At 42.0% G+C, this 15496-nt stretch overlaps 1 protein-coding gene across 1 annotated transcript in view; it reads left to right on the forward strand.

The window, feature by feature from the left end:
- Positions 1-15496, forward strand: part of LOC137200966 (glutamate receptor ionotropic, NMDA 2B-like) — a 121525-nt gene that overhangs the window by 84194 nt on the left and 21835 nt on the right. The window contains exons 10-13 of the mRNA XM_067615729.1: positions 5745-5859; positions 9525-9733; positions 10223-10394; positions 14803-14956. Of these exons, the coding sequence (XP_067471830.1) occupies positions 5745-5859; positions 9525-9733; positions 10223-10394; positions 14803-14956 (650 nt within the window). The remainder of the gene's footprint in view (positions 1-5744; positions 5860-9524; positions 9734-10222; positions 10395-14802; positions 14957-15496) is intronic.

Raw genomic sequence — 15496 nt, forward strand, 5'->3', positions numbered from 1 at the left:
ATCTGAAGCAGCCCAGTAACTGAGGAAGGAAGGAAGGAAGGATTCAATACTGATATCTTGAAAGAGAGAACTTATCAATCATCCAAATACAGACTGAACATACCAAACTACACTGAACAAAACAACATTTGTGTGACAGCTTTGTGAGGACAGAGTGTGTCTCAGTCTGACTTGTGATTTTGGTTTGGAGTGTGACTCTTGGAGATGATCAGGGGGCGATGCTCAAAAGGCAAAAATAATTTCCCCTGATACCTGCCATTCTCTTTTACTATGTGCAGTAAAGTCACTTAGTTTAGCAATTAACTTCCAACCTCTGTACTTACCAAAAAGACAGTCCTTGTCTTGCTACTTTTTTAAAATTGTTCTTATTTTCTGGTTTTACTTGTTTTAATTAGTTTTTACTCATTTTTTTTTAGTCACTGTTTTCTTCTATTGTTATTGCATGTTACTCTTTCTAAATGATTTCCTCTGTTTTACTGAGGGTGAGCCAAAATTCCCATGCGGGAAAATAAAGAGTGAACATGTTTTTTTTTGTATGCTTTTCAAGCTTAAGGATTATAAAGGGGTTAGGTTTGTAAGGGAGGCATGGAAATATGTAAATAATAACTAGTTTATCTTTCAGTCTACTGGTGAATGATGAAGAATTGCTGTTTGGTCACGGTCATCTACTTGACTGTATAAGCCATTACATTATGCTGATCCCTCTCTGCTTAGCGTTTCCTTGTCCAGCCCTCAGCTCTTAGAATACCACAAGAGAAGGACACGTCACTCCACTAAGTAAATTAAGTCCACTGTAGCCAGCACTGTGACATTCCAGCTAATGCTACAGTATGAGCCTGACAAATTAAGATAGCAGAAAGAGGAAGAAGAGAGCGAAGCATAGAGAGCGAAAAGACAAAGCGAGGCAGAGATTGGAAAGAAAGACCACTGGTGAGCAATACACAGCAGTGTGAGAATCATGAGTTTGACAACAGCGGCCCTAACCTCTCCAGGCGTGGACAGGTTCCAAATGAGCTTGAAGTTGGAAAGGTGTCAAGTGCTTTTAAGCTCTGTGGACATTTTTGAACTTCTGTGGCCTCAGTGAGGCTTTCAATAGAGTGTTTGTGTGTTTGCATGTGTGTATGTGTGTGTCTCTCTCTGTATGTGTGTGTGCAGAACTCTCTGTAGCAGCGTTATGACCCTATTGAGCTGAGTGATGAGTGTGCGCCTGCTCGATGGACAGTGTGTCCACCTGGGTGTTTGTGTGTGTGTGTGTGTGTGTGTCAGACAGAGTCTATAAAGGCCAGTTGAGTGTGTGTTTATGGGGCAGGCCAGTGGGAGGCTAAAAACGTACCTGTTTGTGATGGCGCTTGATTGGAACTAGGTCAGGATGCTCCTGCTCTATCTTTCCTCTTTCTCCCTTCTCTCCATTTTTATTGCTGCCTCCTTTCTCCTCCTAAATCTTTTCATCTGTCTCTGTCACTAAATCGCTTTTTCTCTGCCAGGTTTATTCAGTTCTCTCCTTTTCTGCAGTCTTATTTTATCTCACATAATCTTTGCATCTCCTTCTATTTTTATTTGGTTATTTTCTCTTTTTCTGCTTCTTTGTTTCTCCTAATTCTGCTCGACGCTATTGCAGTTTTCATTCTTATAGGGTACGTTGTTTAAGTTTTATTCCAAAAGTATCGGGAAATGGGAAAAACAAAAGAAGAATAATATGTGTTCAAGTATTTTATCCATCAGCTCTGACTCCAATCTTTGCCAGGGCTACAGTTCTAAATGAACTTTATTATAATTAATTTTAATTAAGTACCGTCTACCATTTGTCAAAAATAAACCAAATCAAAGCCACATATCAAGTGCCATTTGCTACTTTGATGTTGTCAGTCCTCCCCTCCTTTCTGTATCTCTGCTCATGTCTTGTCATCTCTCCACTCTCTTCCCATTAGCACAATTTATGACACTGTTTACACATTCAGCTCCCATGTCTGACTACACACATGGATACCACTACGCATGCATGTGCAAACACATACACAAAACAAATTCACACCTCCCCACACGCTCACACCGTAAACCCCAAGTACGCACGCAGCAAAGCTACGGTACGTTTGTCTGCTTCGACCACACAGTGCCATACAGGGCATGTTGTTCTCCATATAGATTCCTTCTCTACAAATCCAATAAGTACATTGCACCACAGTAATTGCTAAGGAGTGTAATTCATGACTAATTCATGTCAGGGTTAATTTATTAAAACTGACTTATCAATATTTCACACAACTCCTCCATTATTCACACCAGAACATGCGCTAAAACGTATCTGTGTCAGGCCAGGGAGTTAGCATGGCAAGTGTTGCTTTGTGTGTGTGTGTGTGTGTGTGTGTGTGTGTGTGTGTGTGTCTGGCACCGTGTTGTTCTGATTTACAATTGAAATCCTCCAATGAAAGCAGAAAAGGAAGATTCACTGAAATGTCTTTGATGTGAGGCAGTTAATGAAAGGGGGTATTGTTACTGTCTATTTGATCGGAGGGCGGTCAGTGTCACTTGCTGTCATTGGCCAGGTGGGGACAGCTACTGCTGCTGCTGGTTGAATTTTAATTCACCTGCTGAAGAGTAGTCGAGATACTCTCCTCTAGCTCGAGATGGTAAAATGACGGTCTCAACACCAAAACAAGGGGTTTAGCAGGTGGATAGATGTATGCCTCTGTCTATGCTAGTTTTCATTCAAGCACAGTCTCATGTCACATAGCCTCAGAAATTAGAGGGAGGGGGTCAGAGCAGAGGTTTGTGTTCACATGTTTATATGTGTCTCTGGCAACGAAGGCAGTGAAGGCAGAGGAATGACTGACCATCTCCCAGATGGTGGTTGTCACATATATACCTCTGTGAATGTGAATGCTGAGTAAAGCCTCATTGTATATAGGGATGTGTGGGTCCATTTGTACCGATAGTGATACAGGAAGCGTAAAGGAGCTGACAGGAAGCGGATATGGTCACATGGATGGAAGAAAAAGTAAGAGCACCTTCCTGTAAACACAGGAGTGACGGTGTGATTGGAGAAGAGAGCGATGCAGTCTAGTAGTAATATGTCCCGTCCCCTCCCTCTTTTTCTTTGAATCCCACCTCTCTCTCTCTCTCTGTCGCTTTCTCTCCCACCCTCTGTGAGATTACCGTTACCATAGTAACACAGCAGATTGGCTTGGAAGTCACAGTGGTTGTGGGTGCCATGGCAACACACATATGCTTGTGTTTCGCTCCGTTACTGCTGTGTGTAGGACGCACATGCACACACACACACACACACACGTAAACACACACACAATGGCCCCACATTGTAGCACGTAACAATAGCTTGCTCAGTAAAGATTAAAGGGGGCACAGCGTCAAGTCATTTTGTAAATGGCTTATGATTTATGCAGCAGATTCTGTGCACTTTGTATCAGTGCCAAGGCTCTACAGGATGGGGCTGTTAGCCGGACACATGGGGCTGCATGAGACGGTATGATGCTGGATGATTCGGCTCATCACAGCCCATTGAAAACATCAATATTTAATACAGGAAATAGAATAAGGAAGCTCGCATTAGAGTAATTGCTGGATTATTACATAAGTCACTCCATTCTATACGTAGGACTAGAGAGAGAGAGAGAGAGAGATAGGTAGATCTATATGTGATCTGTTGCAGCTGAAACGTCAGACAGGGTTAAAGTTACAACAATTTGAACTTTGAGAGCAGCAGTGAGGTGCAGAATCTGACTGGAGTAACGTTATGGTAGAGCTGCAGCGAGGTTGAGCTCCATCTCTGTCTCTCTCCTGAGGAAAACTATGGCTCGAGACAAACAGATCCTGCTGCCGATCATGTGTAGAACACTTGATACATGACCCAGTCCCATCAGTACACTGTCACCACGCCAATCCTTCATGCACAATCACACACATACACACACATGCACACACATGCATACACCTTTTTTTGTCATTTATTTATTCATCTATATGGTGTGCACAGTTTTGAGGCAGAACGTTTCCATGGAAACAGTCACAGAGAGAGAGAGAGAGAGAGAGAGAGAGGGAATAAGAGTGAGAGTAAAGGGTGAAGGAGTGGAACAGTTAGGAGATGCTGTTTTTGTGTGCGTGTGCGTGTGCGTGTGCGTGTGCGTGTGTGTGTGCGTGTGCGGGGGGTGACAGTGAAGTGATTTGAGTTCACCTGACATAAACATTCCCGCTCTCTTATACACACACTTACACTCTCCCACGCGTATTCACCATAATCACTGCAAGAGAAAACAGTGTTGAGTGTGTGTGTGTGTGTGTGTGTGTGTGTGTGTGTGTGTGTGTGTGTGTGTGTGTGTTGAAGAGAAGTGAAATTATTTCACCTGACAGAAACAGTGCTGCTTTCTCCCGGTTTCTCCTTCTCTACCACACACACACACACACACACACACACACACACACACACAGATCTGACAAGCTGCTATTAGTGTATTAAACTGTAACAAACATAAACTGCATCACTAGTTTCCGTTGCTCCTTTTTTCTCCATTTAGTGTAACAATTGGTCAGTTTATCTTTTAGATGATATGATCAAATTTTCAACAATTTCAGCTTCTTCTTTTTTTTATAGGGCTGCAACAAACGATTATTTTCATGATTGATTCATCTGTAGATTATTTTCTCAATTGATCAATCAGTCCTTTGGTTTTTAAAATGTCAGAAAATGGTGAAAAATGTGAATTACTGTCTCACAAAGCCCATGATGCAACCTAAAATGTCTACTTTTGTTCCAACCAACAGTCCACAACCCAAAGATATGCAGTTCACTATCATAGAAGACTAAACGAGCAAATAAACTAGAAAATATTGACATTTAAGAAGCTAGGACCAGAGATTTTTTCTTAAAAAATGACTTTATTATCAAAATAGTCGATTGCCGATTCATTTTCTAATGATTGAGTTCAGTCCAGTGTAAGAGTTGTACTACTAATAAAATTTAAAAAAATGTATGTACATAACTAAAATCCTTTATTTTTTATTTGTTTATTTGAAAAATCTAGTTTCCATTCTAATAAAAACATGAATACTGTATGAATTCAAGATTAAGGTGACATTTGATAATGAGTTTAGTGTTTATGACATTTTTATGACTTTCTCCATCTAGCCATGAAAACAGGAGGGCAACCATTATTTTATCTCCTATTTTCCAATGTGAAGAACAAATGATGAAGAGTCTGGCACACGTGAAGCACTCAACCACAGTGTCACCGCTAGTGATGTAAAAAACGCGTGCATGCATGAACAGGTGTCTCATTTAAGGTCACATCAGTAACTGAACACATCGGCCGCTGCAGGGATTGAACTCGTAACATTTGACATATGGGATGATTGGAGAGATGATTCGCCGGAATTAATTTTCTTCCGTCTGTCTTAAAATCATCACCTGCTGTTTAGCTCAAATGTCTGTCTGCAACTGATGACTAATGTGTATTAATCTATTCCTGGAGAAGCTGCTTAGACATTAGCTGATAACTATTTTCCTGGCTGATGATGAATTTTTGTAACGTTAGTGGGTTTGTCTGGAAAGAGAAATGCTTAAAAAATAAAGTGACATACAATGAAACTTAAATGTTGTGCAAAATGGATTCACCGAACAAGAAAGGATTTAGATATATAGAGCTGCCACTGACACAGATATTTTTCAGTAAGTGATATATGCCTCAACCAGTCTCTGTCTCTGTCTCTCTCCTCAATGTTTCCTTGTGCAGGTACCTGATGAATGTGACGTTTGAGGGGCGTAATCTGTCGTTCAGTGAGGACGGATACCAGATGCACCCCAAGCTGGTCATCATTCTGCTCAACAAGGAGAGACAGTGGGACAGGGTGAGAGAGAGAGAGAGAATGAATGTCCATTTGTGTGCATCTAAGTATATCCCTGTTGATGGTTTTTGAGGGATAAAAAAAGAAAACAGACTTTATATTTGTTGGCTTCAGCTGTCAACAGTAAAATAATATGTCAACTGTCAAAAAATGAATGACAGCGTGGCAGCAATGTCAGTGAGTTAGTCCTTTTATTACAGTCCCTGATTGGTCCGTGAATATCTGTCTGTGTCTTTTTATCTGCTTCCCTTATCATCTGATTTTCACTTTTTAAGCATTTTAAGCCTTAAGCTTTATAGGCGCTACTCTGATTAGATATTATCAACTCGGCAAAGGTGCCTTTGAGCAGTTCGCTGCAGCAGAGGCTCCGGAGCCGCGTTGTAGTAAAAATGCTTGCTACAGCTGTTCATTTCAAAAGTTTAGTCAAGTATTACGTACTACCCATCATTTATCTGTTTTTTGTTTTTTTTTAACGAAATCATCCCTCACTTCAGCTGTGTGGCACTCAGAACCTGTCTGCCAAAAAATATCTAAGATTTCTTTTCTCAGTATTTTCTCTGGAAAAGTTCCACTAACAAATAGTTGTCTGTAAGAACTAACATGAAGCAAGTCATTAAACTATGAAAAATATCACCAATGACTATGGGATGCTATGTACATTTAGATGTTCATCTTGATTGAGAATCATATTGTAAAAGACATGCTTTATAAGACATAACCTTCAGCTAGGAAAAATAAAACATGTATATTATGATGCCTGTTGCATGTATAGTACTGAATGTTCTCTTGGATGCACAACAGGCTTTCACTGAAAATGATCTCAGCCACTCAGACAGTGTGTGTGTTTAAGAAAGAACTTGTGGTTGGATTTGCTTAAATTGCTACCATGTGACTTTTAGAAAACAGCATATGACATTGTGTTGACAAGGGTAATGCACTTATCAGAGAACGTGCAGTCCAGAAAGACTGTGACAAGTTAGTGAAGCAAAGGCCTTCAGATGTGGATTAAAGCATATGTAGAAGAAGCTAGTACCTGTACATTACCGGGTAATGCCAAATGTTTTTAACCCTTGTACAGTAGCTAAGACCTGTTGGTCACCAAATGATTAGAAGAAAGTCTGCTAATCCAGACTGAAGTAGCTTGCCTGTTTTAATAGTTTAAACATAAGAGGAATTATACATGGCTTAGTTAAATCAAATAGAATTGATGGTACTGAAACGTAACAGTTCATTATTAACGCTGATTACAATCAAATGTCACTTCGGAATCTCGTATATGGATCCACAGGTGCTCAGTAATGCAGTACAAGGAAACAAGATGAAATAGAAGCTTTAACGGCATAAATTCACTCTGAAAGAGATTATTACCTCGCTTTTCAAATATAAATGGAAATGCACACGTCCACATCAGTTATGCTAACATGGTCGACAGTAAAGCTGGATTGTCTATCTGTAATTTAAGAATCAGTTTACTTGTGATTACACCTGTGTACTAGTAGGGTTTTGTTGGTAGCCATGGTCAGGAGTGGTGGAAATGTAATCACATTCTCAAGCACAAGAAGAAATGAATAAATCATATTTGTAGAAATCAGCATAAAGCTGTATCCCGGCCCTTTAAACTGGGGAGGGTTACAGTTCAGCAGTAGATGTTGGTAGTAGTGGGCAGCTTCCATATGTGAATTAGTGTAACTCCATGAATAAAAAGCAAACTTGAGCCAAACTTTATGTCTGCTCAGTCAGCTTTCTCTAAACAAATAAAGGTTAAAACATTCTATTGTACAGATGGAGGAATAGATACAAATTCACCAAGACAACAACATAATCTGAACTGACCCAGATGCACACAGTCACCTGCAGAATCACTAGCGTGCATCTGTGTTTCCTGATGCTCACCCTCCATTGTATGTGTCCTGCAGTCTGACTTCTCTGACTCTCCTTATTCTTTATTCTTAGTATTTCTCTCTTTCTTCTGCCTCTCTAATCTATATTCTGTCCTCTGATCAGAGAACAAGGTGAATCACTCCCCTCCTGTCTCCCCTCTCTCTCTCTCTCTCTCTCTCTCTCTCTTCCTCCCCTTGCATTCTGCACCACCCCTTCTCTTTCCTCCCCCTCCTGCTCCCACTTGCTCACTCATGTTTAATTCTTAGCCTGACTTCCAGCTGAACCACTTTCCTTGGATCCTAATGAGTTCCAGCTCCTGCAACTATCCTTCCCTGCACCTTTGAAGTAGTGTGAAGACTCTGTAGTGTCCAGTCCCGTTTGCTCCCCTCTAGGCTGATTTGAACCCCTTTCTCTCCACCTCCCTCTCCCCATTTTCTCTCTCTGTCTCTCCATCCCTCTCTATCTCTAGCACTGACTCCCTCTCACTCTTTTTGTCCGGATGGAAGAAGGCTGCATTGTGCCCCAGGGATACACAGCCTTAGCTTGTCCACTCCAGGCAGCCCTGCCAAGTTTGTGTTCCCTGGAGTTCAGTGTGTTTGTGTGCGTGTACATTTACATATTTAACGAGTGTGCAAACCTGGCTTTACACACTCCCTTTCCTGCTCTGTCTCCCATTATAGTGTGTCCAATTAGTTGATGATTCATATCCATTTCCACCCACATCCCTCCCTCAATAAAAGTGGCCTACCGGGCACTTCTCGAGGAAAGGGCATAGGCAGAGTCTTCAGGTATGGTTTCATGTAGCCGGCGTCTGGGAAAATTGACTAATTGATGACGCTTATTCAGTGGAGTAGAGCCACAAGGGCTGGAGAGCCCTCCAGACATACAGCTGGACACTCCTCTACAGAAGAGCCAGCATTTTGCATGTGAATGAGCTCCATCTCCGGCTTTCTTTCCCCGTCACACAGACACTCACTTGACTCTTTCACTCCATCTATAGTTGGGTCTCTCTCTCTTTCTCCCTGCAAATGTAGCTGTTTCTCATAACTCAGTCTTTCTTTTTCTGTCTCATTTCACATCTGTCCATCTGTTTGTCCATGTCTCAATGCCCCCCCCCCCATCATCTCCCTCCATCCTCCTCCTCTGTCTCACTGTTTCTCTCCCCAGGCTCTCCTCTTGATCTGAATTCTGCTCTTTCCTCCGCTTCAGTCTCGTCCTTCAGGTTAACCTTGCTCTCATTCTTTGCTCTGGGTCCCAGTCCTCTCCTCTCCTCTCCTCTCCTCTAGTCTCCTCTCCTCTCCTCTCATTTCCTTTGTTTTTGCCACATCTCCTCTCAAAGTTTCTGTCACTATATTTCATATTTAATTATCAGTCATAAAACGCTCCTGTTCATTTGTTACCTTATTGTCATTTTATTGACAGTTGGACTAACCACAGTTAAAGTCAGAAAACAGAAAATGAGGCAATAAAACTCCGATCAGAGTGAGATGTTTTTGCATAACAAGCATACAAAATGTGTATCGCTTTGTGGTGTTGAACTTAAAGTTTAGCTAACTGTTTGTAAGAGCAGAGCTGCAGTTATGAGCAGTGTGAAATTTAATCATTTTTGAATTTGATTCCTTCCCAGTCATTTGAATTTAAGATTATGCATCTTAATGAAAAAAATTAACCAAGTGTTAAGAAAATCAACAGTGCAGTTCTGGAAGAAAACGGTAAAGAAATATCTTGAACTGTGTATGAATTTTTTTATCATCTGAGTGCCTTTTGTTTGCCTTGTGTCTCTGCAGGTGGGTAAATGGGAGAATGGTTCCCTATCCATGAAGTACCATGTGTGGCCTCGCTATGAACTATATGGGGGGGCAGCAACCAGGGAGGATGACCACCTGTCCATCGTGACATTGGAGGAGGCTCCGTTCGTCATTGTGGAAGACGTGGATCCACTTAGTGGGACATGCATGAGGAACACAGTGCCCTGCCGGAAACAGATCAAAACACTGTGAGACTCAATGCTCAGATACACCAAATCAGTGTCAGAATATCTGGAGAAATCAGGTTAAAATGCCAGAGAATCGAGAATACGAATGTGTGATGAGACAAAAAAAACAAAATGACAAAATACTTGTAAATAAATACTTGGTGAGTAAATTCAACTCAACACACATTGATAGACTGTTTTTTTTCGGGTCATATCCTGCAGTAGCTCACAGATTTAGCAGTGAGGATGTGACCAAAGTAGAAAAGAAAAGAAAAAACCTGGCAACTGCCTAAATTCTGCTTGTGAATGATGTTAATTTCCCACGGCAGCTTTACAGAGCCCGAGGTAGAATCGGTTCACACTTCATCGATGTGAGAGTGACAGTGTCAGACACACTAAATCACGATTACAATTAGCAATTCAGACAGAAGCAAATATTAGATCAAATATCTCTCTATCTATCTCTCTATCTATCTATCTATCTATCTCTCTATCTATCTATCTTTGCAGTAATCAGACGAAGGAGTCAGGGATCTACATCAAGCGTTGCTGTAAGGGTTTCTGTATCGATATCCTGAAGAAGATTGCCAAGTCAGTCAAGTTCACGTATGACCTTTACCTGGTTACTAACGGCAAACATGGCAAGAAGATCAATGGAACATGGAATGGCATGGTGGGGGAGGTGAGGAGATAACTTGTGTGTGGGCGTGTCTGTCTCATCCTTTTATTTTGGCACCTCACTCTGTCAGTAGCTGTGTGTAATGTGTTTGTGGGCTATTGGTACGGATTCCTCTGTGTCAGTAGTCCGTTTATTGTTGGTACAGAACTATTACGCATGCACATTGGTATTGATTGCAAAAGATCACGTGGTCAAATTCAAATTGTTTCAAAATGGAGGAACATTTATGCTTTCAGGTGATACACCAATCCTACCCATGTTTTGGGTTAAAATGTTTAGGTTTAGACACAAAAACCACTTGCGTAGGGTTTGGATCACGGTTTGGGTTAAAACAGTAAAATGCGGTAAAAATGTCCTGTTTAACGGCACTAAAATGACTGACATGATGGTAAAAAATGTCTGCTTAGTGGTCTACAAGAGGTCTTGCAATAAATACCGGAAACCCATTCCATAGTAATACAACAAACTACTATCGGCACGGAAAGTCGGTCTGGACCAACAGTCTGTGGACTCCTGGCACCGAATCTTGCTCTTTGTCAATAGTCAGTAAATTATTGCACCAGTTCCGTAGCCGGTGCCAAGAAAGAATACTCCGATTCACTAAAAGTTTGCTCAGAATGAGCAAATCTGAAAGCCTTGCCTCTAACAATGTTCAGTCAGTGGAAAGCTGCCAGATTTCGCAGGTCAACAAGTAAAGCCTCTTTGTGCTTGTCATGGTCATGCATGTGTAAATTATATGACAATCTCATCAATTTGCCCACATTGTATTAATTTGTTGGCAAAGCTTGCAAATGAGGATTGCATCTGATTCACACTTTGCAACACCATCCTATCATTATTGATGTTAAGACATTTCAGAGTGGCAGTGTACATTGCAGAAAGACATTGGCATATCTGGCAACATGCCAGCCAAGGAAAGGAGGATGACATCATTCATTCTCTCTGAGATCAGAACAGAAATTGCTCAGATTACAAAACAGGCTGTAGTGCATAGAGTGGTCAGGCTACGTGCAGTTTGCAGCTGAAGTGCACATTTGAGTTTACAATTAGATACCTAGAGCCTATGTGCTTGAATAAAATAAAGCGTATCTTTTTGGTAATATTTGATTAAACCTGATGAGAGTTTATCACAAGAGACTTCAAATTAGTGCTAAGGTGAAGGTAAAGAAAAGATCAAAATGGAAACACAGTTACAGTCTGTGTTCTCTCCTTTGGGCCTAATGAACTGTGCTATATTTAGCCTCCATAGGAGGTGCCCAAAGGGTTAATTTCCTCTTTGAAGTGTGTTTTCATACCTTGAATTATGAGCTTTCCTTTCCGGGTCAACCTTCTGCCCAGGAGACCTAACACTTATGTCAGATGGGCTAAGCACCTCACCCAAAGGTGCATACAGTTCAGTCAGCTGCAACAATTCACTTTGGGCTCTAAATATTCCTTAATCGACATTGATCCCAAGGTAAGGTCATTGTCAGTTCTCATACTTCAAGCTATAAGAGCAAGCGGTTCTCCTGCTGTCTGACTTTGGCTATTTGTTAATGAATGAAAAGCAACAGATCGATAGAACCCCAAAGGTCACAGGTGGAAAACATGCTCTGTCCCTCCTCGTGTGGACGGTGAAGTTTGAATAACCTTCAAAAGTCAAAGACAAGTGTCCATTTTCTCCTGCAGTGAAACTTTTGCTATTCAATTTACATTAAACTGACCCATTTAATCTATTATATAAAGCCATTTAAGTCATCCTGCCAGACAGCCTGTGTCTTTAGTGGGCACTGAGCTGTAAGTCTGGTCACCTGTAATAAACTCCATCACCCTGACTAAAAGCGCCATAATGTGCCGTCTCCTTCTCACCTCCACACAGATGAATGGTCATTAGGAGGAGGGAGGGGGGGTATTCATCTACCCCTCTCTCTCTCACACACACACACACACATACACACGTAAACACACAACAGATACTTGATGCATGAATGATCACAGAAATAAGAGAAAACATGCATGAATGCAGACACATGGACACAGACAGACAGACACATCCAGAGAGGACACACTCATCTCTCCCTCTCTCACTCTCACTCACTCACTCACTCACTCACACTCACACACACACACACACTTGATCATAGTTCTGCTGTATCTGCTGTATCTAACCCGTGTCCTTCTCCAGTTGGAATACAGCCAAAACTACAGTATATCTCACACTCTTAATGGACCGAGATCTGGACTGATGCTGACACACACACACTGACTCACGCGCACCAGGACGTGCCACAGCACACTCTTGAACACTCACCGAGATCACTGAGGGCCTTTACACAATTTGCCACAGCTCGGAAAGACAAAAGATCAAAACGAAAAGAAAAAAAAAAAAAGAAAATCAATGAACGTTTCAAGAAGGCCTACATTTTGTCCTAACTCGATTCTAGCAGTCAGTGTCAGATTTCACGGGCCACATTGAATACCCCTAATCTACGATATTAGAGGCAATACACTTGATTACATGAGTTTGGCCTCGCTAGCAGAGTCACATAAAGACACAAGCACACAGACACACCAGCTGAGACACACACACACACACACACAAACGCAGATCCTCGCTCACTCATTCTCAATAACACCCACATGGGTCACTTTCATAACACGGAGAGAGAACAAGTCGTAGGAGGGAGATGGAGAGAACGAACGGAGAGAGAGGAAGCGAGTACACTGCTGGATGGACTCGTTCTCTCCCCCGGGGAGACGTTCGCACATTCAAGCACCGACACACACATGCACATCCGTACTTACACGCTGACAGAACAAACAAGATCGAAAAGTTACAAATGCGCGCGCGCACACACACACACACAGGAATTACACAGGCACACACAAACACATGGACACTCAGAAGCAGACGCTAAACGCTAAACTGCAGATAATTTGATGAGTAAATGCGTAATATTCTTGCCGCCTATAAAGATCCACTTCACAGGTGGGGAACAAAGGTTTGCTCCCTTCTCTTTCTGTCTTTTTTCCCTTTTATGACTCACTCATAAGCACAGACACACACACTCTAACGCTGAAGCACATACTGGAGCTTTGACTCACACAGTCACACACGCCTTATTAACTCAGTGAGGCAGTCTCGTCCTAGTTTACCCCTGTGCTGTAGGGCTCTAAAATTTGGGGCTAAATATACTACCTGTGCAGCGGTACTGAAGGGAGGGAGGCAGGTAGAGGAAGGAGAGGCATTGGGGCGGCTATTTCAAGCGGCCATGACCCACTGTGGTAACCCACTTTCTTCCTCCCTCTTTCTGTCTCTCTCCCTCCGTCCCTCCCCTGGTGAGCATCACGAGTGTCCATCCCGAGCGCTGCGTGCAGAAAGTGTGTTGGCCTCCTGTTGCTACCTGCCACGCTTCATCTTAATCTCTCTGACTCCTTTCTCTTGTGTTTTTGTGCCTCGCTTTGCTCGTTATAATTCTTTTCCCCCCTTTTTCTCGATGTATCCACTTTTCTCTCAACCTGTCCCATCTGCTCGTGTCACGTTTGATTTCCCACGTTTCCCAAAATACCTTTTGACAGCCAACAAAGAATGCATACTTTAGACATGTTACTGAAGAAGGCAAGAGAAACTTGGTTAACACTAGAAATATTCCCCTTTACTACAAACTTGTTGCTAAATTGCATAGTGGTCAGTTGAAACATTGGTATTTTGACCTTTTTCTACAATGAATTCTCTCCGTATGAGATGCTGAACATCAGTGTAAAATGATGTGTCTAGACAGACTATATTGCTCTTGACTCTAATATTTACTCTTAATATATTACATGGCTGAAAACATCTCCGCTGAAAGGCTCAGTTATGTTTCGTCACTCATCTAGAGGAATAGTAACAGAGCCATCAACAAAATGGACCCAGAAATGCAAGGGGCACTGGAAAAAAAACCTGTTTCAGTAGTATTAAAGTGTCTGCACCATGCCCTTTAAAACAAAGAGACTAAGGATGTCTATCTTTGCTCCTGTGTACGTCTGTCAAACATCTGAACAAGAATCACCCATGTCTGTTAAGACTCCCAGCACAATCACCTTCGAAAGATCTGATGATGTGATATGCTATTTTTATACTTGTGTTTTCATCTTTTTATGTTTTTTATGCTGTTTTTATGGCCACAAGCTATTCTTTAATTTGTTTTTGGATGTCTTTTCTTGCCACAGCACACATGACATTCCCCCTCAGGGAAAAGTTTAAGTTTAGGTTTTAAGGACAGAATTTTCCTTTAAAGTGCATTTCATTTATGACTGAACAATGCGTCAGGAGTTATGTGGTGGTTTGAAGGATGGATGGATGGATGGATGGATGGAGGGATGGAGGGATGAGGGATGTTGAAATAATGGATGTTCTTTCTCTTTCTGTCTGTCACCGCCTCTTGCCTAGGTGGTGTTAAAAAACGCCCACATGGCCGTTGGCTCCTTGACCATCAACGAGGAGAGGTCAGAGGTCATTGACTTTTCCGTCCCCTTCATCGAGACGGGCATCAGCGTCATGGTCTCCCGTAGCAACGGCACTGTCTCGCCCTCGGCCTTCTTAGGTAAGGAGCGCAGCCAGCTGTCAGAAGTTTAGGGAGGGTGGCAGAGATGGGTCGAAGGAAGAGTCTGAATTTGAATGAGGCTTTTATAAAACAGTAAAAACAATGCCGACGCTCAGTCTTGTAGGATCTTCTCTGTATGTCATTTCACTGGTTATTCTGACAGACTGACAGCGGTAGATCGATCTGTCGGGCCACATCAGGTTGACGTCCACTTTTCCACTTTTAGAAGTTGAATTAAAAGTGATTTAGTGGACGCGTTCACTGATTAGAGCCAAGTTTTAATCCATTTCTGCCATGCGGATGTACAGCGGAGTGCATTATAATATGGCTAACTGTTTATTTATTCTCTCTTTCACTCTCTGTCTCTTTGCCCTCTTGCGTTTCCCACTCCTACTCCATTTCTCTGACTCTTCCTTCCTCTTCTCAATCTGGCGCACCACATTTGCATATCTCTCTTGCCCTCTCGCTTCATTTTCTCTTCCTCTCTTTCTCTGCGCCGCCCTCGCTCTTTTTTTCCTCTTCCTCTCTCTCTCTCTCTCT

Source organism: Thunnus thynnus, chromosome 17, assembly GCF_963924715.1.
Source record: "Thunnus thynnus chromosome 17, fThuThy2.1, whole genome shotgun sequence".
NCBI classification, from domain to species: Eukaryota; Metazoa; Chordata; class Actinopteri; order Scombriformes; family Scombridae; genus Thunnus; species Thunnus thynnus.